This window comes from Panthera onca, chromosome C2, assembly GCF_046562875.1.
Source record: "Panthera onca isolate mPanOnc1 chromosome C2, mPanOnc1 haplotype 2, whole genome shotgun sequence".
NCBI lineage: Eukaryota > Metazoa > Chordata > Mammalia > Carnivora > Felidae > Panthera > Panthera onca.
The window spans coordinates 81,337,014-81,359,833 of record NC_138347.1 but is presented as its reverse complement, the minus strand read 5'-3'; the positions used below and the strand labels follow the sequence as shown (position 1 = coordinate 81,359,833).

Sequence of the window (22,820 nt, the reverse complement as noted above, 5' to 3'; positions counted from 1 at the left end):
GGTCCACAGCTCAGTGAGCTCTGGTGCTCGACACTCACTCATGGTTCCAGCTCCACTCACCAGCTGCTACCTGTCTCCTTATTGTTCTAAGCTACAGTTCCTCCTGACAAAGTGCCAAAGGATAATGCCTATACCTACCAACAGGGAGCTGTACCTGCCATGCAGTAGGCACTCAATACCTGTTAGCAAGCTATGCCCTGGTTACTACAGGAAAAAGACACAAGTGTTGGTGAAACTGTAATGATGGGAAGCCCACACTCCAGAAGGCTCCTGAACGCCAGATCTGTCAGGCAGGTCCCACTGGCAACAGCTGAAGGCTGTGTGTTCCCACTGGGGGAAGTGGCGCCTGAGCTGGTGGTCCACAAAGGAGAGAGGCCTTTAAGCCAAGAAAAGGAGCGAGGGGTCCGCCTAGGTCACTGAGGGGACAGCTGGAAGAGGCCTAGGGAAAGGTGTCTCCCCCACCTGATGCCAGGAGAACTGCGGAGATAAACCCGATTGGGGCACAGAGCCCCCTTAATATGCTGCCAGTCCAATCATCCATCCTCTCAGACCCTGACCGTGGGTACAGCGATACCTCTGTCTTCTGTTGTAGTCACAGAAAACTAGTGCTGACTTAGGAGTCAGAAAATGAAAGCAAACCCCTCCATTTGACTCTCTGTTTCCTCACCCACAAAATGGAGAGAATACTGCCCTTCAGTGTAGTTGTAAGAATAAAAAAAAATCTATAAATATGGTAAATTTGAAATCCAGTAAATACAACATATTTTAAAACATCCTTCCCTCTGCCGTGGCTCCTCTCTTAGTCTTTTTTTTTTAAATTTTTTTACATTTATTTATTTTTGAGAGATAGAGTGAGACAAAGTGAGAGCAGGGGAGGGGCAGAGAGTGAGGGAGACAGAATCCGAAGGAGGCTCCAGGCTCTGAGCTGTCAGCACAGACGTGGGGCTTGAACCCATAAACCGTGAGATCGTGACCTGAGCCAAAGTCAGACACTCAACCTACTGAGCCACCCAGGTGCCATTCTCTTAGTCTTCTTATTAAAAAACAAAATCCTGGGGCTCCTGGGTGGCTCAGTCGGTTAAGCGTCCGACTTCGGCTCAGGTCACGATCTCATGGTCCGTGAGTTCGAGCCCCGCGTCAGGCTCTGTGCTGACAGCTCAGAGCCTGGAGCCTGCTTTGGATTCTGTGTCTCCCTCTCTCTCTCTGCTCCTCCCCCGTTCATGCTCTCTCTCTGTCTCAAAAATAAATAAACATTTTTAAAAAAAAGCATTAAAAAAAATAAAAAATAAAATAAAATAAAAATCCTTTCCTTAAACCTGCTCTTCCCCCAAGCTACCTATTATTTTCCCCTTCTACTTCCTTTTTCTTTTAAAGCCACCAACAATTTCAAAGGAGGCACAGGTGAGGATGGCTGACAAGCAAAGGTATCACACAATCTGGGCCTAGGTGGTTGGTTTGGAGGGACTCATTTGCATATGAAAGTGGGCAGCGTAACTGCAAAGGTGGGGAAACAGAGGAAAGACTGTAAGGCACGGGGTGCCTGTGTCATTCCCAGCCCTCACTAGTCGAGTGTCCTGAGGCCCCATCTGTAAAATGGGGACTGTGGGGACAATGATACCCACAAGACTGTGATGAGGATTGCAATATATAAGGTCTAGCGTAGAGGAGAGCACATAATAGGTGCTCAATAAATGCTAGTATCTTTGTTGCATCCCCCTCCGAAACCCCAGCTCTATCTATGGAATGGATGGTTCTCTTTTCTCCCCGATCCCATTCTCAACAGTTTGGGAAACAGTGTCCACACCAGTCCTCTTAGGCCCAGAAGCTGAGTTCAGTAAAACAAACTAACTGAGTTGTGCTAGATGTGCTGGGGGCTGGAGGAAGAAAGAGGAGTGTGGCACTGTTCTTGTGCTCTGTGTGTGTGTGTGTTGTGTGTGTGTGTGTGCTGGGGGTTGTGTTAGAGGGGTGTGTTGGGTGTATGTGTGTCAGGGGTGTTAGGGGTGTGTGTTGGGTTATGTGTGTTGTGTGTGTGTTGTGTATACGTGTATTGGGTGTGTGTGTTAGGGGCATGTTTTGCGTGTAATGTGTGTTGGATGTGTGTGTGTGTGGGGGGGTGTTAGGTATATGTGTGTTGTGTGTGTGTGTTTTGGGGGTATGTGTTAGAGGAGTGTGTTTGGTGTAAGCGTATCGGGAGTGTGTGTTAGGGGTGTATGCTGGGAGTATGTGTGTTGGGTGTGTTGGGGGGTGTGTATGTGTGTTGGGGATGTGTTAGGGGTGTGTGTTGGGTGTATGTGTGTTATGTGTGTGTATGTATGGTGTGTGTGTGTATGTACCTTGCAGGTGTGTGTGTGTGTGTGTGTGTGTTGGGGATGTGTGTTGGGAGTATACTAGGTGTATGTGTTAGGCGTGTGTGTTAGTGGGGTATATTGCGTATATGTGTGTTGGGTGTGTGGGGGGGGTTGGGGTGTGTGTTGGGGGGTGTGTTGGGTGTATTATGTTGGGGTGTGTTTGTGTTGGGAGTGTGTGTTAGGGCAGTGTGTGTGTATTGGGTGTATATGTGGGTGTGTGTTTGTGGGGGGTGTCTGTGTGTTGGGGGTGTTAGGGCAGTGTGTGTACATGTGTGTATTGGGTGTGTGGGGGGGGTGTCTGTGTGTTGGTTGTGTGTGTATGTGTTGGGGGTGTGTGTTAGGGCACAGTAAACCAATCCCTTCAACTTAGTGCAGAGACTGCACTGATGGGGTGAATGCAAAAGGCTATGGAAGCACCAAGGAGGAGCATGGAGCTCAGCTGAGAGGTCAGCTGGGAGGAGACACCCCCAGAGGTTCATGAGCACCTGGAGTGCAGGAATTCAGTTGAGCCCAGGTGAAAGAACAGAAGAGAAGGAATTCTGACAGCTAAGCCAGCCAAGCCAGCTTGGGACCACATGGTTCTCCTTGGAGGATCAGAATTCTCAATTCTGGAAGCTTGCATAAGAGTCTTCTCCTGACCTTGCCCCTTGGTTATTTCCTGGTGTTGCTTTTTTAAAACTGTTTCAAATCATCCTAAGGGTAAGTTTGTTTTTCAAAAAATTCCTTATTTTCTTTTGTTAGTTAAAATTATAGGGAAAATAATTTTCTCCATAACCTAGGGTTTGGGACCTTCAAGGTGTCTATGCCTAGGCCAGATGCAAGGATGCTTGGACCCAAGTTAAGACTGGGGGCAGCTGACAGAGGTAAAGAGCAGGGACTCCGAGGGGGACAACAGAAGACCAGAACCTTTTTGCCACCCAAACATTTCTCTTCCATGCAGAAAGGCAATCCTTGACCAACTCACCACACCAATGGAGAAATAGTTGTTCATGATGTTGTACGGGACCTGGTCCCCATTCTCCACCTCTTCTCTGGGGCTGACTTCCAGATGCCAGCGGTCTAGCATCACCAAGGGGCTCTGCTCGATGTCCTTCAGGATTTTTGTCAAGCTGCCCCCTTCATAACCTGTGGAGCATGGCATTACATTTGTCTCCAGAGCAAAAAGGCTAAGTTGTTGTTGATGTACAGGCAGCTGTCAGGGCAGGGAACCCTGTGGGCATCTGTGATCAGGAGACCCTCCCCCACCAACCAGTGTGTCTGGGGGCCAGAGAGAGTTATGTTCCCTGAGCCATGGAAAAGGACAGAACAATAGGACATAGAAAGAAAATGGGAGATTTGGAAGCCAAAGTAGTCAGGGTAGTGGTGGGAGCTGGCCAAAGTTGGGCAGGCTTATGTAGCTAAAAGAAACCCTAGAGAATTATTGGGCTGGGTGGGAGAACACAGGACAACAAAGGGTTCATTCCAGGACTTTGTCATGTTGCAGATGGACAGTATGATAGAGTTTTAAGAGGGACCCCACTATCCCTTCCTACCCCAGCCCCTAGGTATATACCCTGCAAAAGTCCCAGGACTTATAAATAAGATAGGACAGTCACTGCCATGATTAGGCATCTTATATGGCACAGTTGACTTTAAGCAAGGGAGATTACCTGAGTGGGCCTGACCTAATCAACTGAGTCCTTAGAAAGGACTGGGCTGTTCCTTAAGAAATAGATTCAAAGCTTGAGAGGAATTCTCAAGGGAGAATTCTCTGATGCTGGCTTTGAAAATGGAGTAATTCATCTGTCAAGGAAAAAGGAAGCCTCAGGGATGTGATAGTGGTCCCAGCTAACAACCAGCAAGGAAATAGGGACTTCAGTCCTACAACCAAAAGACTCAATTCTGCCAACAACCTGAATGAGCTTAGCAAACTCTCTGTCCAGAAATTCCAGAGAAGAGCACAGCCTGTCCAACACCCTCATTTCAGGCTGGGAGGCCCTGAGCAGAGAACCCAGTCACGCTGTCACAGGCCTTCTGACTGACAGGACCATGAGCTGACAAATGGCTGTTTTAAGCCTCTATATTTATGATAATTTTTATGCAATAGAAAAGTCATATAGAAAGAGAATTGTAAGTCATGAGAGGTTAGTGGGAGAGTCAGTCTTTCCTTTCAGATAACACTTCTGTGTTCCTGCTTACCTTCAGGGCAACCTTGAAGAGTATTTCCACTTGCTAGTTTGGTCAGCTCCCTAGGGATGCCTCACAAGATAGCAATGGTAGTCACCATGTAGTTAAGGGCCTGGGGGCTCTCTGGGAGCACAGGGCTGTGCTTACTGCATGAAATTTGTGCTGAGCTATGCTGCCTAGATGCACAGAGCATGGGGCTATATTCTGCTTCCTCCCCTGGAACAGAGGGGCTCTTCCCTAGCCTCAGTGTGTGGCTGAAGACATCAGTTCCTGCCGACTTCCTTTTGGGCTGGCTTCTGCTTGATCTACCCCTGCCACCAGGCATATACCCAGCTCCGAACACTGACCGCTGCCTGGCCTGGCCTTGAATTCTCTCTGAACGCATCAGCCATCTGGAATCCCACCCCTGTTCTGCCTGCCAGACTGCTCGGTCCCTTCCATGTGCTGCCCTGGCCTCCTCTGTTCTCTGGAGCATTCCCAGATCTATGGGTTCTGTTGCAGTTTACAGAGTTCTCTGTAGCTCTTGCCTCTTGTCCCATAAGCTGGTCACTAGTTTGAGATCCCCCACAGGGGGATTTCAAAAGGAGCGCCAATGGACGTGGAGCCTACGATGATCTGGATGCCCCTGGTAGCTGGCAATGTAGCTTTTCAGTTTGCATTCTGAATCCTAGTTCAGAAGAATAGCAATAATTTGCAGAGGAGGGAATTTTATTCAGAAAATGCCTAAGTGTGCCCCTACTCAAGCGAGTACTGTGGGGGGAGATAGATGAGACTACCCTAAAGCCAAGTATGTCCTTCCAGGGTAGGCAGGCTCTTCGCTGATAGTTTCAGGGAGATAGTAGACATATTGAGGGGTAAATGCAGATCTCGGCAGGATGCGGAAGGCAAGGGAATGGTCACGGAGTAGATATGACTCTGTGGAATGTAATTATTAAAAGGGAAGTTGAGCCTAGCTCTGCAGAGCATCCCTTGAAATTGGAGTGCTTGTCCCCAGGATAGTGCCACCTGCATGCACACTCACCTCCTCCCCAGCGGAGACAGCGGGCCAGGTCATTTCCTGTTCCAAGAGGCAGGACAGCCACCGGTGGATGCTTTGCGAAGTTGGCCTTATCTGCAGCCCATGCAGAGGAAGAGAAAATCATATGCCACTGGATTACAGAAACTTTGGGTTATCTATCCTTGATCTTATGCTTCAACCCTTCCATAGCATTCTTTGCTTGAATAGCTCCATGATGGAGAGAGAACACACTACCTCCTAAAGCTGTCTCTTCCATCTGCAGCGTGTGAACCACTACTAAGGATTCTTTCATATTGAGCTGACGGTCTCCCTGTAACTTGCACCTGCTTATCCTCATTTCATCCAAATTCTGTCCTTTGGGGTGACAGCATACACCTTGAAAACAGTAGTTCCGTAATCATAACTAACACTTTCTCCATTTATCCCTCAGACCAACTCTGCAAGGTATTATTATTCTCCTCATAGATGAAGAAGCTGAGGTTCAGAGGGGGAAAGTAAGTCCAGAGTCAGGATCCAAATCCAGATCTCTGTGTTCCCAAGCCCAGTCCCCTCCTTGCTTCAGGGGCTAGGCAGGTGCATGGGCAGTAGAACAGCTGAGTCTGAGAAATCAGGGAATAGTGGGGCCTTTTGGAAAACTGAAGCTGCCTCAGGTAAAGTCACGCAGGTTCAAAGTTTAAAAATAATATTGCGTCTGACAAACAAAACCTCAAGGTGTCATTTGGCACCCAGGTACCAGTTTGTCACTTCCACCCACCCTACCCCAGACTTGCAAATACACAATTCCTAACCTTATCTCCCATGCTGGTTGTGAGGGAGCATCAGACTGAAACATCAGAGAAAACACAGCAGAACACGTGTGGTCTAATCTGGCTGCAGGTCTACAGCAACACGTTGGCCACCCTGAGAAAGCTGGAGCAGGTCCGGGGAACCAATGGGCTCCAGGGGGCGCCACTGACATAAACTGCGGCACGCTTTGGGGCCTGGGGATGTGAGTAACGCTGATTGAGCAGTGTGGGTGGGGGGAGGGGTGATGCAGGAATCAGCAAGTGAGGCTAATGCTAGGGCTGCCCCAGCAAAAGGGGAGTTCATAGGTCGCCGGGTTCTCTGACTTATGCCAGAAATGGCGGAGCTCAGGCAAGACCTGGGGCTGAGATCATCACCAGGAGGTGTAAGTTGGGGGACAAAGCAAAGCGATGGACTCTGCCATGGTTCCCAGAACACACGGTCTGCATTTATGCCTCCCTGCTTTTGTACGAGCTGTGCCTTTTACTTGGAAGGCCCTTGTTTCCTTATGTCTGCTCTTTCTGTGGTCCCCATCTCAACAGGTCCCCATCTTCATGCATTGAGGCTAGAAACCCAGATGTCATCCTAGGTTTTTCCCTCTTCCTCACCCTGCTCAGTTTCCACATGCTCTTTCCTTAATAGATCTGTCCACCGTCTCTTCTAGCTATTCCTATGGCGATGCCTGAGCTCCCCGATGTGATTCCTTCCTCCTGGTCTTGAAGCAACTGCCTCCTCTCTGCCTTCTCAGCCTCAGTTCCCCCAGTGGCTCTCCACACCTTTAAGGCAGGCTGTCCCTGAGCTGGAGCCTGAGCACTGCAGTCCCCTGCTCTCTGCTTTCCCTCTGTCGTGGCTGCTCCCATCATCTCCAACATGGTACTGGGGTCTGCCTTCCACTCTAGCCTCCTCCTGCTTGACATGTCAACCATGCTTAAGTATTTTCAGTGCCTTAAGTCATAAGCTCTCTGTTGCTTAGGTGCTGCCTCTGGGGGACCCTCCCTGCTTGCCCTAGTCTGGGCTAGGTGCCTCTCCAGAGTGTTTCTTCAGCACCAGGAACAATCTCCCAATTGACTCTTGTAATTGACTACTCACTTCTTGCCTCAATGTGCTGTATCCTCCCTGGGGGAACTATATCTCATCCACCACAAGTATCTCTGCATACATTACAGAAGGCCCACTATGTACTGGTGCTGTGTTGGGTGCTATGACTCTAATAGTGGGTCAAAGTGCCAAGACACAGGCTCTCATGATGCTTACAGTTGAGAGGGAGAGACAGATATTAATGAGGTCTTCATATAAATGAGGCATAATTTCATATTCATACTGGAAAGGGAAAAAGTGTGATCATATAATAAGGTGACTGAGGTTGGATACTCTGAGGAAGCTACACTTTGGCTGAGATCTGAAGTAGAAGTTGACCAAGGAATGGCCAGGGAGCATACCAGACAGGAGGAACCACTTATGCAAAGGCCCTGTGGTAGAAGGGAGACCGGTATATTCAAGGGTCCGAGAGAGGGACTGAGTGGCTGGAGTCCAGAGAGAGAAGAATGGAGGTAGGAAGTAAGGCTGGAAGTAAGCAGCTGCTGCAGCACGAGGACCTTATAGACCATTTGAAAGGTTTTTTTCCTTATCCTAAGAGTATTGGGAAGACACTGATGTGCTTTACACACATCATGAACCCACTGACATTCAGGAAAGACCACTCTGGCTATAAACAGATCAATGGGAGGACCAACAAAGGGTGGCAGAAGGCACTAAATAAGTAATTTAACATTCCTGAATGAATGAATGAATGAGCATCATGCAGTTATTCCCTCCATGACTGTTTCTTCTCTTCAGGTTGCCAGCCTGTTACATGACCTTTCTTCTTCCAGTTTTGGGCATAGACTTTCCCCCGTGTATCTCATAGGAATAGCTAGAAAAGACAGTGATGAGATGGTGAAGAGACGGTGAAGACAGATGAATTTTATAAAGTCACCAAAGCCTACATTCTCCTTCGTGATGGAGAGGGAACCATGTGAGCGGCTCCCAGGACTGTGGCCATCCACCCTTTGCTGATCAGCTTTTCCATCCTTGGCTCCCAGAGGATGCTTCCCCACTCCCACAAACAACTCCAGAGCCGGAGGTGACAGGAGAGCGTGGGTGCCTGTTTGGCAGGGTTGTGTCCATGGAAACTGAAGCCCCTGTGGGGAGCATAAGGCAGCAGGTGGGCCGGGTGTGGTCCCACCCTTCCTGGTGGTCTGCTTACGACCCCCAGAGGCACAGCCTTCCCTGCCCCAGTCAGGGTCTACCCATGCCCATCCCTGACTCCTCTCTTCCTCTCATCCTGATGGCTCCATCTTCCAATGCTATCCAGAAGCCAGCCGACCACTCCTCACCACTTCCTCTGTGTCTCCTGTTGTCCAAGCCTTGGTCACTTCTCACTTGGGTTGCTGCAGGTGCCTCCTGCAGGTCTCCCTGCTTCTGCCCTTTTCTCACGACCCGCTGTGTACTTTTGCTCGAAACCGTCCAGCATCTTGGGACATTTCTGGTATGAAAGCCGTATTCTGTTTACTGCCCTCCACGTCCTAGTGACCTGGCCCTGTGCTATCCCAGTTTCATCCTCTGCCATTCTTCCCTCACACGCTCCGTTCCAAGCACGCTCTGCAGTCCTGCTGCCTTCAGCAGCCTGGCTTTGCTCCTACCTCAGGGCCTTTGTATTTGCTGTTCCTCCTGCAGGCACTGCTATTTCCTCAAGTATCTGCATGGCTCACCTCTCCTCCAGGTTTCCATGCAAACATCATCTGCTATGTGATGTCTTCCCCAAACACTCAGTCTTAGATCGTAGACCACCCCCAACCTTACCCCCGCTGGGCTCCTTGCCCCATCCCTGCTGTGTTTTTATCACCTTCTGCATGCTGTATGTTTCTCTTGTGTTTTGGTTTTTGTTTGTTTGTTTGCTTATTGCCTGTCTCTTCCATCTAGAAAGGAAGCTCCGCAAGGGTGGGATTTCCATCTGTTTGTTCACTGTTGCATCTCCAGGGCCTGGACAGAGCATGGTACATGGAGGTGCATAGGCAGTATTTGTGGAAGGAGTGACAGACAATTCCACAGTTAGCCCCCATCATCTGCAGAGGATGAGATGTCCACGGACCCACAGATCCAGGCAGAGCTGGACTGAAACCCAGGCCTCCGGATTCCCAGCCTGGGCCCTCCCCACTGCCCTTCTAATCTAAGCATATTGGACACAGCCCAGTATGACCTTTCTTTGCTTGTACTGATCTGCACTTTCTAGACATGCTTTCTGGACTCAGGCTGCACGTGCTCAGCTCAAGGTGATTTGGCCAGGCTATGCACCTATGCTTGATTCTCTGGCCTTTATCCACTAACCCGGGTCTGCTTGGAGACCTAGTCCTGCCCTCCCTCTCCCCCTACCAGCTCCCCAATTTGGCCTGTCCTACCACCGTCCAAACCCCAGCCATGTTTATGAGGCAAGACCTGAAACTAAACAGTTAATCTGTACTTGTCCTTCCATTTCTTTTTTTCACCCAAGGTAGATACAATGGTCAAGCACTGTAGTCAAGCAATGGTCCAAGAGTGGAAACAAGGATGAACCAGACATGGCTCCGTTTCTCTTTCCTGTGTATTACCTTCCTCTGACTTTAAACATGCCTACAATAAATAAACTCTAAAGCCCCTCCCAGCCCTTTCTTACCAATGCAATCCAGAATCCAGCCAACTGTCCCATCTCCTCCACAGGCTAAAACACGGAAGTCTGGAGTATCACGGAAAAAGTTCAACCTGGGAAGTAAAAGGCCAAAGCGGTCTTATTTACTAGGTTGTGGTGGACATTTGACACTGCTTGAGTCAGGGTCTCCCCTGTTCCCTGGGAGTATGTTACGGCCCTGATTCCTTTTGGGGTTGAAAGGGTCACTTAGCATTCTAAAACCAGAACTTACAAGGGAAGCAGTACCACATAGAGAAGAATCCTGGGGAGCCGTCCTTGTATAAGGAGAATGTGACTCAACATTCAACACAAACAAATTGGTTTTCTAGAAAGTCTTTACTATTTGTGCAGAGGCAGCCATAGTTTGCTTATTTGGGCACCAATACAACCGACCCCCAACGATTGGACTCCTCTCTGGCTTTCCTGCCTGTTCTGTCCTCACAAACTGTCCTCTAATTCAGGTGCCCTGAACCAGTAGATATTCAGCCCACTGTCCTGAGGGCCCGGACCCAAGGGGAGTGAGCACCATCCTTCCGAGGCCTTCACCTTTTAGAGTAGGGCTCTTTTTTTTATGTTAATTTATTTTTGAGAGAGAGGGAAAGTGCAAGGGAGGGGCAGAGAGAGAAGGAACCAGAGGATCCAAAGCGGGCCCTGTGCTGTCAGCAGAGCCTGATATGGGGCTTGCACTCACAAACCATGAGATCACGACCTGAGCCAAAGTTGGACGCTTAACCGACTGAGCCACCCGGGCGCCCCTAGAGCAGGGCTCTTTACCTGGGGCCCAGAGGTCTGTAGATAGAAACCAGAGTGCCACGAACATGGAGGAGAAAATGTTACACTCTTACCTTTCCTAAGCCCTGAGATTTAGCCTCTCCTTCAATTATGAAAGTGGCCAACAAATCACAGAGGTATTAACACTACCTGCGACTTTGTTAGAAAGTCAAAACCACAGGTATTTTAATGTTTTATCACAGTTGTGGCAGCTGCCCCCTACTATCACTTATGCTCATCTCTGCTTTTAATTAATAATAGTTATTAGACCGGTCTCTGGATCTTGCCAAAAATGTGTTAGTAGATCACATATGTTCCCATGTCACATACTTGTGTTTTTAATAATTTTGATGACTGTCTTTTCAGTAGCATTAGTTTCCCTGGCAATCCTCTACGTTTCATTTTATACCCTAACAAGTATTCGGAGAAGAGGTCCATTGGCTTCATCAAACTGCCAGATGGGTTTCTGGCACAAAAAGGCACAAAATCTTTGCTTTAGAACAAGTGTCACCTGTGAGCACACCGGGGTGGGACTCGGGAACTGAAGATCAGAGGTTCCCCTTTTGCCCGGCCTGGCGGTCTGAAAAGACCCCTGGCTTTCTGAGTCACTGATGCGTCTGTGGACGAATCAACATTTCCTCCCCTCCCCATCCCTTGCACAACTCTGCTCTCCTTTAGGAAACGAATTCTGGACGGAGGCTCCTTTCAGTTAAACAGCCTGCCTGGTGACAGACTGACACAGCAAAGACACTCAGGGCACAGCAGCCCTGGAAGTAGCCACCGGGTTTGTCATGAGGGGCAAAAGCAATTTAGGGTGGATGAGGTGAAGCTAGAGTACTGCATTCAAGCATCACAATGCCCTAAAAGAGAGGGGGCTGGTAAAGGTACTTGCAGGCTGCCCTTCAGTCACAGGTCAGTAACTGCAATCGCAGTGACTATGATGGCACCCAGAGCAGCATAGGTGGGCCCTGTTTTGCAATTAGTTTTGCAGGTAAGTCATGGCTGACGTGCTGCACTTGAATTCATGTTACTTTCCCTCTTTTAACTGGGTATTGCCCCATCACAGCCATATAAATAACAGCTTTGTGGCAAACAACTGAAGACAGGGACACAGTCCCTTTTTATAGTCCCTCCCCGCCCCCACCCACTGAGGGTCTTGCCGAACTGTGAGTGGAAACGCAGGTTAGGAGGCTGGGCAAAGCAGCTGTCTTCTGGGAAGCCCAGCCCGGCCTGTACAGATCTGAGCACCTGGCATGGAGACAGGCTCCGGCTGGCCAGCAGATGTCTCTAGCGCACCAGCTCTGTCTGGGAAGAAGCCCTGTCTGGGTGCCTTCCAGCCCCAGGCCGGAGGGGCCTCTGATTACAGGGACCGCAGCCATCACATCCGTGCTGACACTAGGCCCAGCTCCTCCCACCAGAGCTGCACTCAGGCTGCCTGCCTCCTCTTATCACTCTCCCGCTCTGCTGGGCAGTGAAACAGCCAAGAGACACATTGCGGGAGAAGGGCCAGGGGCAGCTTAACAACCTCTAAACTGGATAATCCTGGAAAAAAAGTGATTTCACTGAATAACTAATTGCCCTGATCCTAAAATGCTCCCCCAACAGAACTTGCAGCAGAACTCTGAGTCAGCAGTATGGATTTCTGAGCTGCTGACAGTGACAGGAAAACTCTTTCCCCCTCCCTGATGACTCAGTATGAAGACACCAGCTAACACAGCCTTGCAGATAAGTTAACATAATTCACCAGCCCGCTCTTTCTGTCAATCAAATGAATGGCATATGTGCTTTTTTCTCTTTTACAGAAACAACTTTTCTCCGGGGTGGAGTAAAAGGAGGCGACTTCCCAGACTTAGCCATAAGGGGTGTTCCTGAGTATCTCCAGGAGCAAGTAAGAGTAGGTGGGAGGAAAAGAAGATGAAAAGGGTAAAATGGCAGGAAGGATAAGTCCACAGATGAAAGAGACACAAAGGGTGACCAAAGATAGGTATCTTCTTCAGAAATGAAGGGTGGAGGAGGAGAGATAAGAAGATTGCTTCTCCATACCCTGGAGTGGGCCCCCCATTGTCCAGGTTGAAAACTTGTTTGGGGTTGAGCAGATAGTGGAATTTCCGAAGGATTCTATGGGAAAAAAAAAAGAAAGAGGGAAAGAGAAACAGAGAAGAAGAATGTCATTGTGAGAAGTCACAGTAGGGCAAACACCTCTGGAGCCCACCCGTGGTGGGAATCTAGGTCCACTTAAACCCAAGAGGGGAGAAGACTGCATATAGGCCCTGCAGACCCTGAAGTCCCAGGTCCAGCCAGCATCATCCACATTCTCACGCCTTGGCTCAAGGCCTCCCCACCACGCAAGATCGTAGCATTCAACCCCGGACCTCTTGCCGAGAATAAAACCTCTATTCTTCTTAAAGCTTTATCCTTCTCCCAAACATTCTGGATGTTCTAGGTAGTGTGATTCTGCTCTTTGTGGACTACACAGGGGTATCAAGGAACTCTCTATGGAAAGCTCCCCCAAATCTTCGGATCAGGAGGACATGCAGGAGGTGGGGCTGGGCAGGGAAAGGCTAGGGGCAGGGACAGTGACCACCTCTGGGCTGGGTGTCAAGGTTGCAGCGAATCAGGTCAGCTCAGCAGGTGCCTTGCTCCTTGGACTAGGTAGGGGTTCTCACAGTTCTTGCTTCAACCCTACTTATTGTTTTTGTAAACCTGGATTCCAGATCACTGCATTGTCTGTCCATCATCTTGAGCTGAACAGGACAGGGTGTCAGAGCTGCCTTGCCCCTTTTCCCTCTCTCCTCTCACTCCCTTAGTGCTTCCAGGAGACTGGGCATTTTCTTCACTGATGAGGTGGTGCCCTGTTTTCTCAGGAGATGGACAGGCCAGGAGGTCCCAGTCAAGGGAGTCCCGCCCCACCTCTTAAATCAAGAAAGGACCTGGGAGGCTGAGAAGGAAACAGGCGTCTCAGAACTTGGTCCGACCCTGGGAGCCATGATAATGGCTGTGATGGGCCCTCGGCCAAGCATATGTCTACTTTAATCCTCACAATGCAGCTATGACAGGAGAAATTATTATCTCCAGTTACAGAGGAGGGAACCAAGGCACAGGGATGTTAAGCAGTCAGTTGAACCAGGTCATAAAGTGGTAAGTGGTAGGGCTGGGACTGAAACCCAGATCTGCCGGTCTCTGCAGTCCACCCTGTTGAGGGGAAGAAAAACCCTGAGTGAGGTGGTCTCAGCCTCTCCATTTTGAAAAAGAAGAGAACATACCTTTCTCCTTGTCTCCCTCCACTCTTGGGGTTCACCAAGACCAGCAGGGGGTGGGTACCCGGGGTGGGGATGATCTTATACTTAAAAGGTAAAAGAAAAAGAAATTAGCTCTTTTTCAGCCAGTAGGATGAATGAGAGGAGAGTTGACGCTAAGATGGCTTCCAGGAAAGGTGGATGGGAAGCACTTCCAGCATGGAGGAGAGGTAGTTGGGAGGTAGGTCTTTGTCCAGTGGCTGAGTTTTCTGAGGGGTGAAGCAGTTAAGTGTCTTTGACTCGAGTAGCCTTAAGTAGTGTTAATGGCGACAAGAGTTTGAGGCTGGGATCAGAGATGTGGCAATGGCACTGTAATTTCAGATCATTGAACGATGAATGGTATTGTGGCTATAAACACAAGATTATATATATATATTTTTTTAATTTATTTTTTAAGTAGGCTCTATGCCTAATGTGGGGCTTGAAATCACAACCCTGAGATCAAGAGTCTCACACTTCACTGACTGAGCCAGCCAGGCGCCCTACAAGCACAAGATTATATTTTGTGATGGATACAACTGAATATAATTTTAGAAGTTGTGGTCCTCTGGTCCTATACATCAATCAAATAACACTCATGAAATTAACCATCATTTCCACCAGCACCTTCCAAATCCACATTCCCAGCCCCAGTTTTCCTCTTGAGCCCTAGTTCTACATTTCCTACTGTCCAATGGGTACCTTCAACCAAATGTCTCACCATCACTGCAAACTCACATGCCGGAACCTGACCTATCTTTCTTCCCCACAGAACTAGTCCTCTCTCCTGGCTCACTGTTTCTCTTAAACATACTATTTTCATTAATCTAGTCATCTAGGGAAGACCCTGCCCTGCCAATTATTTCCCTGGCTGTCCTTTTATCTCTGACAGCTGCCATGGTACCTACCCAGCCCAGACCTTTCCCATCTCAGGTAAGTCCCATACGTGGTTTCTTTCCTGGGCCATCAGTCATGCCACTCCTGCTCGGAAACCTTTAATGACACCTTGTTTCCCAGAGGATATAATCCAAATTTCCCAACCCGGCATCCAAGACATTTCAGCATAGCCCCAATCTACTGTTGCCCCCTATAACCCTCAGCTGTGTCCCAGCCAAGCCTGGCTTTTATCCTCGAGTGAGTGTATCTCCTGACTTCCCACTCTGTGGGGCTGCTCACTCTGGTTTCTCCTCCTCCTTGGTGTCCCGAAGAGCCCACTTCCTTCTTAAAAAGAACTTTTCATTCTCGGGGCCCAATTCAAGAGCTACTTCCTCTATGAAGCTTTCCTCGATCATTGCAACTGAAACCATTGCACTTGAAGTATGTAGTATCATCTGGGCTTCTCTTGTTGCCCATTCACATGGGTTTTGTTTCATGTTTTCTTAGGTAAATGTCTCAAAATATCAACTGGATTTGAAATGTCTCAGGAGCAGGGTGTGTGTGTGTGTATAACCCTCCCACCAAGCTCCCCATGACACCAGATATGGGAATGGGTACTTAATAAACGTTTGTGGATTCAGCTGAAGGACAGACTGATATGGAGATGTAGCCATATTCCATATTCAACGTGTGATGTCTACTTTTCCAGATCTCAAGCTAAAATTTCAGCAAACACAGCACCATGTTGTTTCAAATGGACAGTAGCATTCTTAGGATTTTTAAGAATCTTATCATCTGCCCAGGTGACTGTATGATACCCAGAAGCATCTTGGAGCCTGAGGAGTAATTCTTTACCTCCGGGGATGATATTCAAAATACTTAACAACTTGTACAGCATGGGCATTCCCAATCAAAGCAGATGCAGGGTAACGAGATGGACGCCAGCTGTAAACAACTGGCTTACCTGCATTGTGTGTGTGTGTGTGTGTGTGTGTGTGTGTGTGCGTGTGCATGCACTCCAGCTGCCTTTCTGCCTTTCTAGGCATCTACAGCTCTCCCATTTATTAAAGTTTCTCCATCATTATTGTTTATCTTTTAATTTTCAAGACACATGAATCTGCATGTTCTCATTTAATCTTAGAGCATCTCTAGGAGGTGGGCGGTGCAGGGATTGCTACGCCCCTCCCTTTTCAAGGATAAAGAAGATCTTCTGAATCTGGTTAACTTTGTCTTGGCAGATCACATTCTAGACACAGCTTGAAAGTCTTGGAAAACCCACTGTATATTTCTTGGTCCACACTGCTGTTAGTATTGAGGTGTGCATATTGAAGTTTTATGTAACTTGTTCCTAAAAGGGTGATAAAATTTATTTGACCAGCAGTAGGATCAACCAACCTCCCCTTTTCACCACTTGCCAACAGTATGGTACTCAAAGATATTTACAGAAGCTGGAAATAAAGTGTCCTGCTGTGTGATGTAATAGATCAGATGAGAAAGCAAATGTTGAGATATATTTCTCTAGAATGCAAACCCTGTCCTCCCCCATCTCCCCAACAGCCTTGAACCCACTCAGAATGAGAGATGGGACTTGAGGCTTGTGGAGGTACCTGCATCACAAGTTCACCCTTGGCTGACACGCTGCCATCAGACTTCCCACCTTGCCTGTCCTGTGATGAGAGGAAAGACAAACACATTTTGAAAAAAAAAAAAAAAAAAAGTCAAATATAAAAAAAAAGTGATCAGAAGAAAAACAAATAGTTAATATAAAGAGAGAATACAAAACCAGTATAGAGTAGGGAGGAGTTTTTCAAAACAGGGCTTTGGATCGAAAAAAAAGAAATGCTTCCCTACGGGATTCTCTAAGACTCCCCAGGCCTCTATCATCGTTTGTTCTGACTTTAACTTCAAAACACTGGAACAGACCTAGGGAGAAGAAACGCTGAAATTGGCAGAAATCTACTTTGTTGATTTAGACGCTTGAGCTCTGGGAAGCAAGGTCTTAGATCTGGCTTCTCTGCTCAGCACTATCTAACTGATGTGATACTGAAGTAAGTTGTTTTGCTTAGTTTTGTATATCCTGGTTTTTTTTTTTGTTTGTTTTCTTCAGTGTTTATTATTTATTTTATGGAGGTTTATTTCGTATGATATAGTAAAATGTTCCAATCTAAATCTCCGGCTTGATGAATTTCTGCATCCTTACATGCCTTGATAACTACTGCCTCTTCAGGCATCACTCCTGCCTTTTAAATTTCATAAATGAAATCCTAGGGAGTGTCTTTTTTTGAGTCTAGCCTCTTTTGTTCAGCATTGTATCTTTGAGATTATCCATGTTTTTGCAGCTCAGCAGAGCTCTTCCCCACTGCAATGCAGTATTCCATTACACCGATATGCCTCAAACCCCTCTGTCAGCAGTCATTTAGATGGTTTCTAGTTTTTGACTGTTACGAACAAAACCAATATGAACATTCTTGTGCAGGTCTTTTGGTGGAATAAATGCTCATCTTCCGTTCTTCCTTCCTCCCTTTCTTCGACCAAGTGGTGCAATTGGGTGGAGGAAGGGCAGAAGAAGGAGAGAGAATCCCGGGTAGGCTCCAAACCAGCACCGAGCCTGACCAGGGGCTTGATCTCATGACCATGAGATCATGACCTGAGCCAAAATCAAGAGTTGGACGCTTAACCAACTGAGCCACCTAGGTGCCCCTAAATGCGCACATTTCTCAGGCAGATACACAGGAGGACGTGTTGGGTCACAGAGTTTGTGTATTTCCAACCTATAAGATACTGCCAACTGGTTTTCCAAAGTGGTGTTTTTCCTTCAGCCTTTTAATGAAAAAGGAGTAGCAAGTCAAGTCAGGGATGAAATATGAGGGATCGGTGAGCCTCGGCAACATCTTCAAGACAGAAGGGGACAGTTAAGGTGTTTGGGGTTTGGTTTAGAAAGAGGAGTCTTCAACATAAGAGACAAAGTTTCAGATGGAGATAAGTGGACTTGAATTTTCCTGCTTTCATCTCCAAACAGGGTTGGGCCCCCCAAGTAGGAATCCTCAAGGCAGAGGAATTTCCACGTTTAGACATAAGAGACAGGCTGACAGGGACAAGGGGGACCCAGGAGGCCTCGCCATGTGCAGGTGGTGGCAGAAAGTCCTGTAACTGTGCTCTGCTGGAGAGGTGCTTAGAATGCATGCGCTTCCCTTGATGGGCCATTTCAGAGCATTCTAGGTGGCCAAGTTGCTTGGAACCAGTCAGAGGAGTTTTCTCTCATAATCTGATGACTGTGGCAATGACCTTTCAAACTTGTAGTGAAAACACAGACCCTAGGAGTTGGGAGGAAGCCCTCGGAGGGATGCGACCCACCTGAATGCCACCTACATCTGAAATGTGAACCCAGAGAAACCTGCTGGGGCAGCAACACTTACCCGGGTGACAGGGCATATTGAAGTGGGCAGCAAAATATGGTCTCTCAGTTCCCCACCATCACACAACGTTGATAATTCACATTTGCGGTGAAACTAGAGGGGACAATGAAGATGAGAGTGAATGAAAGTGATCAAGGAAATGTCAAGGGTGAGGGTTCAGAGGTTTGCTGGGGAGGCAGTTATGCAACACTCCCCCAAATCCTTATGCACTGCTGGCTTTGGCAGTATAGGTGTGTGTGTGTGTGTGTGTGTGTGTGTGTGTGTGTGTGTGTGTGTGTGTGTGGTGTGTGGCTAGGGGTGCCAAGCTGGCTACAGGCAGAGAAAGAAGACCAAGTGTTATCCACGACTGCTGGAGTGAAATGGTCATGGGCAGGCCTGTGACCCTTCAGCAGGGCAACACTGTGTGGATTTCAGAACCCTCCTTGGACATTTGCTCCCCAGGCTCTGAGACTCTGTAAGGAAGGAGATCTTACTGAACAAACTCCCAGGAGCCTGGAAGTAAAACCCAAGATTCAACCTGTGTATTTTAAGAGATCTGCAGTCTGGTTTGGAGGCACATCCTTTTTGAGGCTGATACCTGGTCAAGGGGACAAGACATGGCACAGAGTTTGCTTTGGCGGGCAGGTCGGGCAGCTTGGGCAGCTCCAGGTGCCCAGAAGTTTGCGGACAATTGTGACCGGCAGAAGCAGGTGCAGGACCGTGGCCCCAGCAGTGGGGCTGCTGTAAGGAGTGTGCCATTCTCTGATGTCTTGAGGAGCAGGGGCCCTGCTGTCTCATTCCACCCCTACTCTGTGCTTCCAGCCCCAGATGACACCCAGAGGAAAATGTTAATGGTCTGGCTTGCTGCTCACAGCTGCCTGCTTCTTCCTAAGCAGCTTTCGCTTCCCTGGTTCTGGGTCTGGCCTCTCTCTGGGAAGCTTGGTGATTCACTGGAGGCACTGTTAGAGCATTGAACTGGGGCTCTGGGCCCCCAGTCTTGCTCCCCTAGCTCTGCTCATGCCCTCTGGTGGGATGTCCACTGCTCCCTGGCTGCGGCTTGAGCAAAAACACACTGGAAAGAAACAGGGCCACCCTGCTCGCCAACCCACCGTCATCCGGCACCACACGCAGTGCCGCGCGGTGACGCTCTGGTAGCACTTGATACTTTTGTGGCACCGGTCACACTTGACAGAAGAGTTCCCTTCCACCCACGCGTGCTGCATCACCTGCAGGAGGGAAGGGAAGGATACCAGGGAAGGCTGCAGAGCCACATCCCTGGGCCCTGAGCCTGAGGAGAAGGGTCTGGGAGGAGTGGGGACAGGGCGGAGGGGTTGCTTTCCCTTCAGTGGATGCACTTAGTGGATATGGGGCTGCTCTGCTGAAGTGCACTGACGTGGTCCCTCCCTGCCTAACAACCATCATCCTAATCAAAGTAGACAAAAAGCACCTGGCCTGCACTTTGAATAGCTCATTCACCCTGGTAGGCTAGCCTCTGAGCAGCATCCTGTCTGGCAGTCCATCTGTCTGTCTTGCAGAATGGTCTGCAAGTGTGATGTGCTTGTGCGCGTCCTCTTCTGGAAGGCAGTGTGATGCAGAGATGCGTGAAAGGGCTTGGGCTGCAGACAGAACTGGTTGGAGTCACCGATCTTCCACTTTGCTGCCAGGTGACCTTGGGCCAGTTCCTGCACCTCTCTGAGTCTCAGGACCCTCATCTGTAGAATTTGGCATGATAAGCCCACCTCTGGGTTTTCTGGGAGCATTTAAAAAGATAGCACGCTTGGAAGAGCCTCTCTGGCACAATTCTGGCCCTTTGGAGGTGTTCAGTGAAGGATAAGACTCCCTCCCCGCTCCAGTCTTCTATAAGCCAGTGGCTCTCAGCTCATTAGAACCACCTGGGAGCTTCTAGAAGTCCTACTTACCCGCCCTCACTCCAGACCAAATCAATCAGAGTCTCTGAAGACCAGATTCATCAGTTTATTTTAAAGCACCCTGAATGATTATGAATAATGTGCAGCTAAGGTTGAGAAGCACTCTAGAAGGAAGTTAGAGAAAAGTCCAAAGAAATTAGTGTGGTTCAGCAGCCAGCGGCTTGCACATCTGCTTCCTGGACAGCTGGCTGTACCTGCACGCTGACCAGGAAATGCCACTAGGGCAACCCAGGAATGTGGGAAGCAGGCGGGGAAAATACGTGTTTGTGTGTGGATGTAAGTGGAGTCACAGTGGCCTATGACACCAGATTCTGGGAGCCTAAGCCCTCAGTTATCTCTGTCCAGCATTTCTACAGAGCTTCTCAAAATTGTCCTCGAGGGCACTCCAAACAGCAGATGTGGCCTCTGGAGGAATGTGAGGGCATAGCCTGAAGTGCCAACTACAAACAATATTAAAAACACATGGCGTATCTGCATAATACCATCCATATCTGCACTAAATAAAAGTTTTAAATTCCTTATCAATTAAGTTACTACATCCTCCCCCCGCCCAAAGGTTTTTGGTAAAATTGTTGCTCTAGAAGCTATGTCATGTTTTATTCTACAGCCTCTCACCTGCCACTGTGTACCCCTGAAGGTATAAAGAACCCAGTTTCCTAATCAATTTGTCATCTATCTGGTCACACTGAATTTGCTCTAAGAGTCCTATGATCTCCATTTTGGAGAGAAACATATGAGGCTTCAGAGAGGTTAAGGGACCGGCCTTAGGTTCCAAGGCTGGTAAGTGGCCAAGTAGGGACTCACGGCCAGGTCTTCTGACTCCGAGCCCACGGCTGTGTCCCATCACTACGCTGCCTTCTCCATCCTCTGTTGGGATCAGAAGAGTTGGCAATCTGGGTTGCCCTGGAGACTCAGGAGTTTGTGACTATGCCCTACTGGCCTGTCAGGGGCCTCCCTCTGTTTCGTATGTGGCAAGTGGCCAGAGTGTAGGCATAGGGCATGAGCCCAGGAGGTACACAGTGCATCCTGGTGAAAGGTATGAACATGAAAAGGGAGCGGTGTATGGAGTAGACAAGAGACCATGCGGTGTCTCATGGGGCATGCATGTGTATCCTGGAGGTGCCCTTCTCTCTCCCGAGTCCTTTTGTGGAGGGCTGGATGCCACTCCCTGCTGCTAATCATCTCCTGACTCAGGTTCAATGGTCTCTTCCCTCTACAGGAACTTAGAGTGCCCTTCCCTTACTAATACTAAGGAGAGTGTATTTCTACACTCTGTGAATGGCATCACCCAATGGCCAAGCTCAAAACTGGGAAGCCACTTCTGACCTCTTCTTCTCTCCCTCTCATCCCCTACATCCCCATCACCAAGTCCTGGTGGCAGTACCCCAAAATTATGTCTCAAACTCTCCCTTCATCTCCTCTACCTCAGCCAGGGAGACAGTCAAAATATCCAATAATCGGCATAACCAGGGGATACTCAGTAGAGATAGCCACCACGGTGCGACTGCGAATGTATTGAGTGTAGTGAGTGCAGAGTGCCCCCCACACCCTGTCAGGCCCTCAGTGAGGCACTGCCTCTTGCCTGAACTGTTGGAGGAGCTCTTTTCCCTCCTCTGATGTCTCTCTTGCACCATGGTGCCAGAGCAGTTAACCTAATTCGCAAACCCAATCATTTCTTCATGTGCTTAAAGCTCTTCAGTGGCCCCTTCATTGTGTAAGAGACCCCTTTCCAACTCCTCGGTTGGCCTCATAAGAACTTGCCCAGGCTGGACCTACCACTTTCAGAGCCCATCTCCTACCATGTCCCTACAAGCATCCTCTGTCCCAGTCCCACCAAACTGACTACAGGGTCTGGAATATGCCATGTCTCCATGCCTTGCACTCGAGGCTTCTTCTGCCTAGGGTGCCTTGAACTCCTTGATGCCTTGTGAAGTCCTCATGATGTGGGCTCAAGACACAACTCAAATGCCACTTCCTTTGTGGAAACTCCCCTGGCCTCCTCCTTGGTGCCTCCACTGTATGTCCCATATGGACCTACCGTTATCATATAGCTCACTTCTTTGTACTTTGCTTACATGTCTGTCTCTCTCCCACTAGCCTTCACAGTTCTGGAACAGGCTGGGGACCATCTTGTAACCTGCGAACCCCCTAGCACAGTGCTTGGAACATGGTGGGCACTGCGGAGATGCTGATGGATTGATGGATGAATGGGATGATTTAAGGGTGGTCCTTGAGGCAGAGAAGGGACTTGATAAAGCTTCCTGCTCAGGAATCTGTGGTGATGGACGTGTTGGCCAGGATGCAGCATGCAGTAGAACAACAGGTATCACTAACCTCACCGCCCCTTTTGGTTTTTGAGTATGTTTTGACACATCCAGGAATGTTTTTGGATACACAGCGTTCGTGGACAGTGTATTTACAATCTGAAAACAAAAAAAAAAACAAAAAGGAAAGTGCTTGTGAGTGTCCACTTTAGGGAGGGCTAGCCGTCTGCCCACCTCCACTCCAGCCCAGGCCCATGCCTCCCTCTGAGTGGCCAGTCAGAGGCAGGGGACAT

The 22,820-nt window shown here is 48.7% G+C and overlaps 1 protein-coding gene across 8 annotated transcripts in view; it reads right to left on the bottom strand.

The window, feature by feature from the left end:
• DGKG (diacylglycerol kinase gamma) overlaps positions 1–22,820 on the bottom strand; it is a 213,062-nt gene that overhangs the window by 101,555 nt on the left and 88,687 nt on the right. For 6 of the 8 annotated variants that reach the window (XM_060639467.2, XM_060639458.1, XM_060639460.1 and 3 more), the window contains 9 exons: positions 22,598–22,686; positions 19,445–19,561; positions 18,357–18,449; positions 16,548–16,607; positions 14,053–14,132; positions 12,833–12,907; positions 10,007–10,092; positions 5,536–5,625; positions 3,313–3,473 (listed from right to left, as the gene is read on the bottom strand). In XM_060639467.2, the coding sequence (XP_060495450.1) occupies positions 3,313–3,473; positions 5,536–5,625; positions 10,007–10,092; positions 12,833–12,907; positions 14,053–14,132; positions 16,548–16,607; positions 18,357–18,449; positions 19,445–19,561; positions 22,598–22,686 (851 nt within the window). The remainder of the gene's footprint in view (positions 1–3,312; positions 3,474–5,535; positions 5,626–10,006; positions 10,093–12,832; positions 12,908–14,052; positions 14,133–16,547; positions 16,608–18,356; positions 18,450–19,444; positions 19,562–22,597; positions 22,687–22,820) is intronic. The other 2 variants (XM_060639465.2, XM_060639466.1) reach the window with 2 other exon arrangements.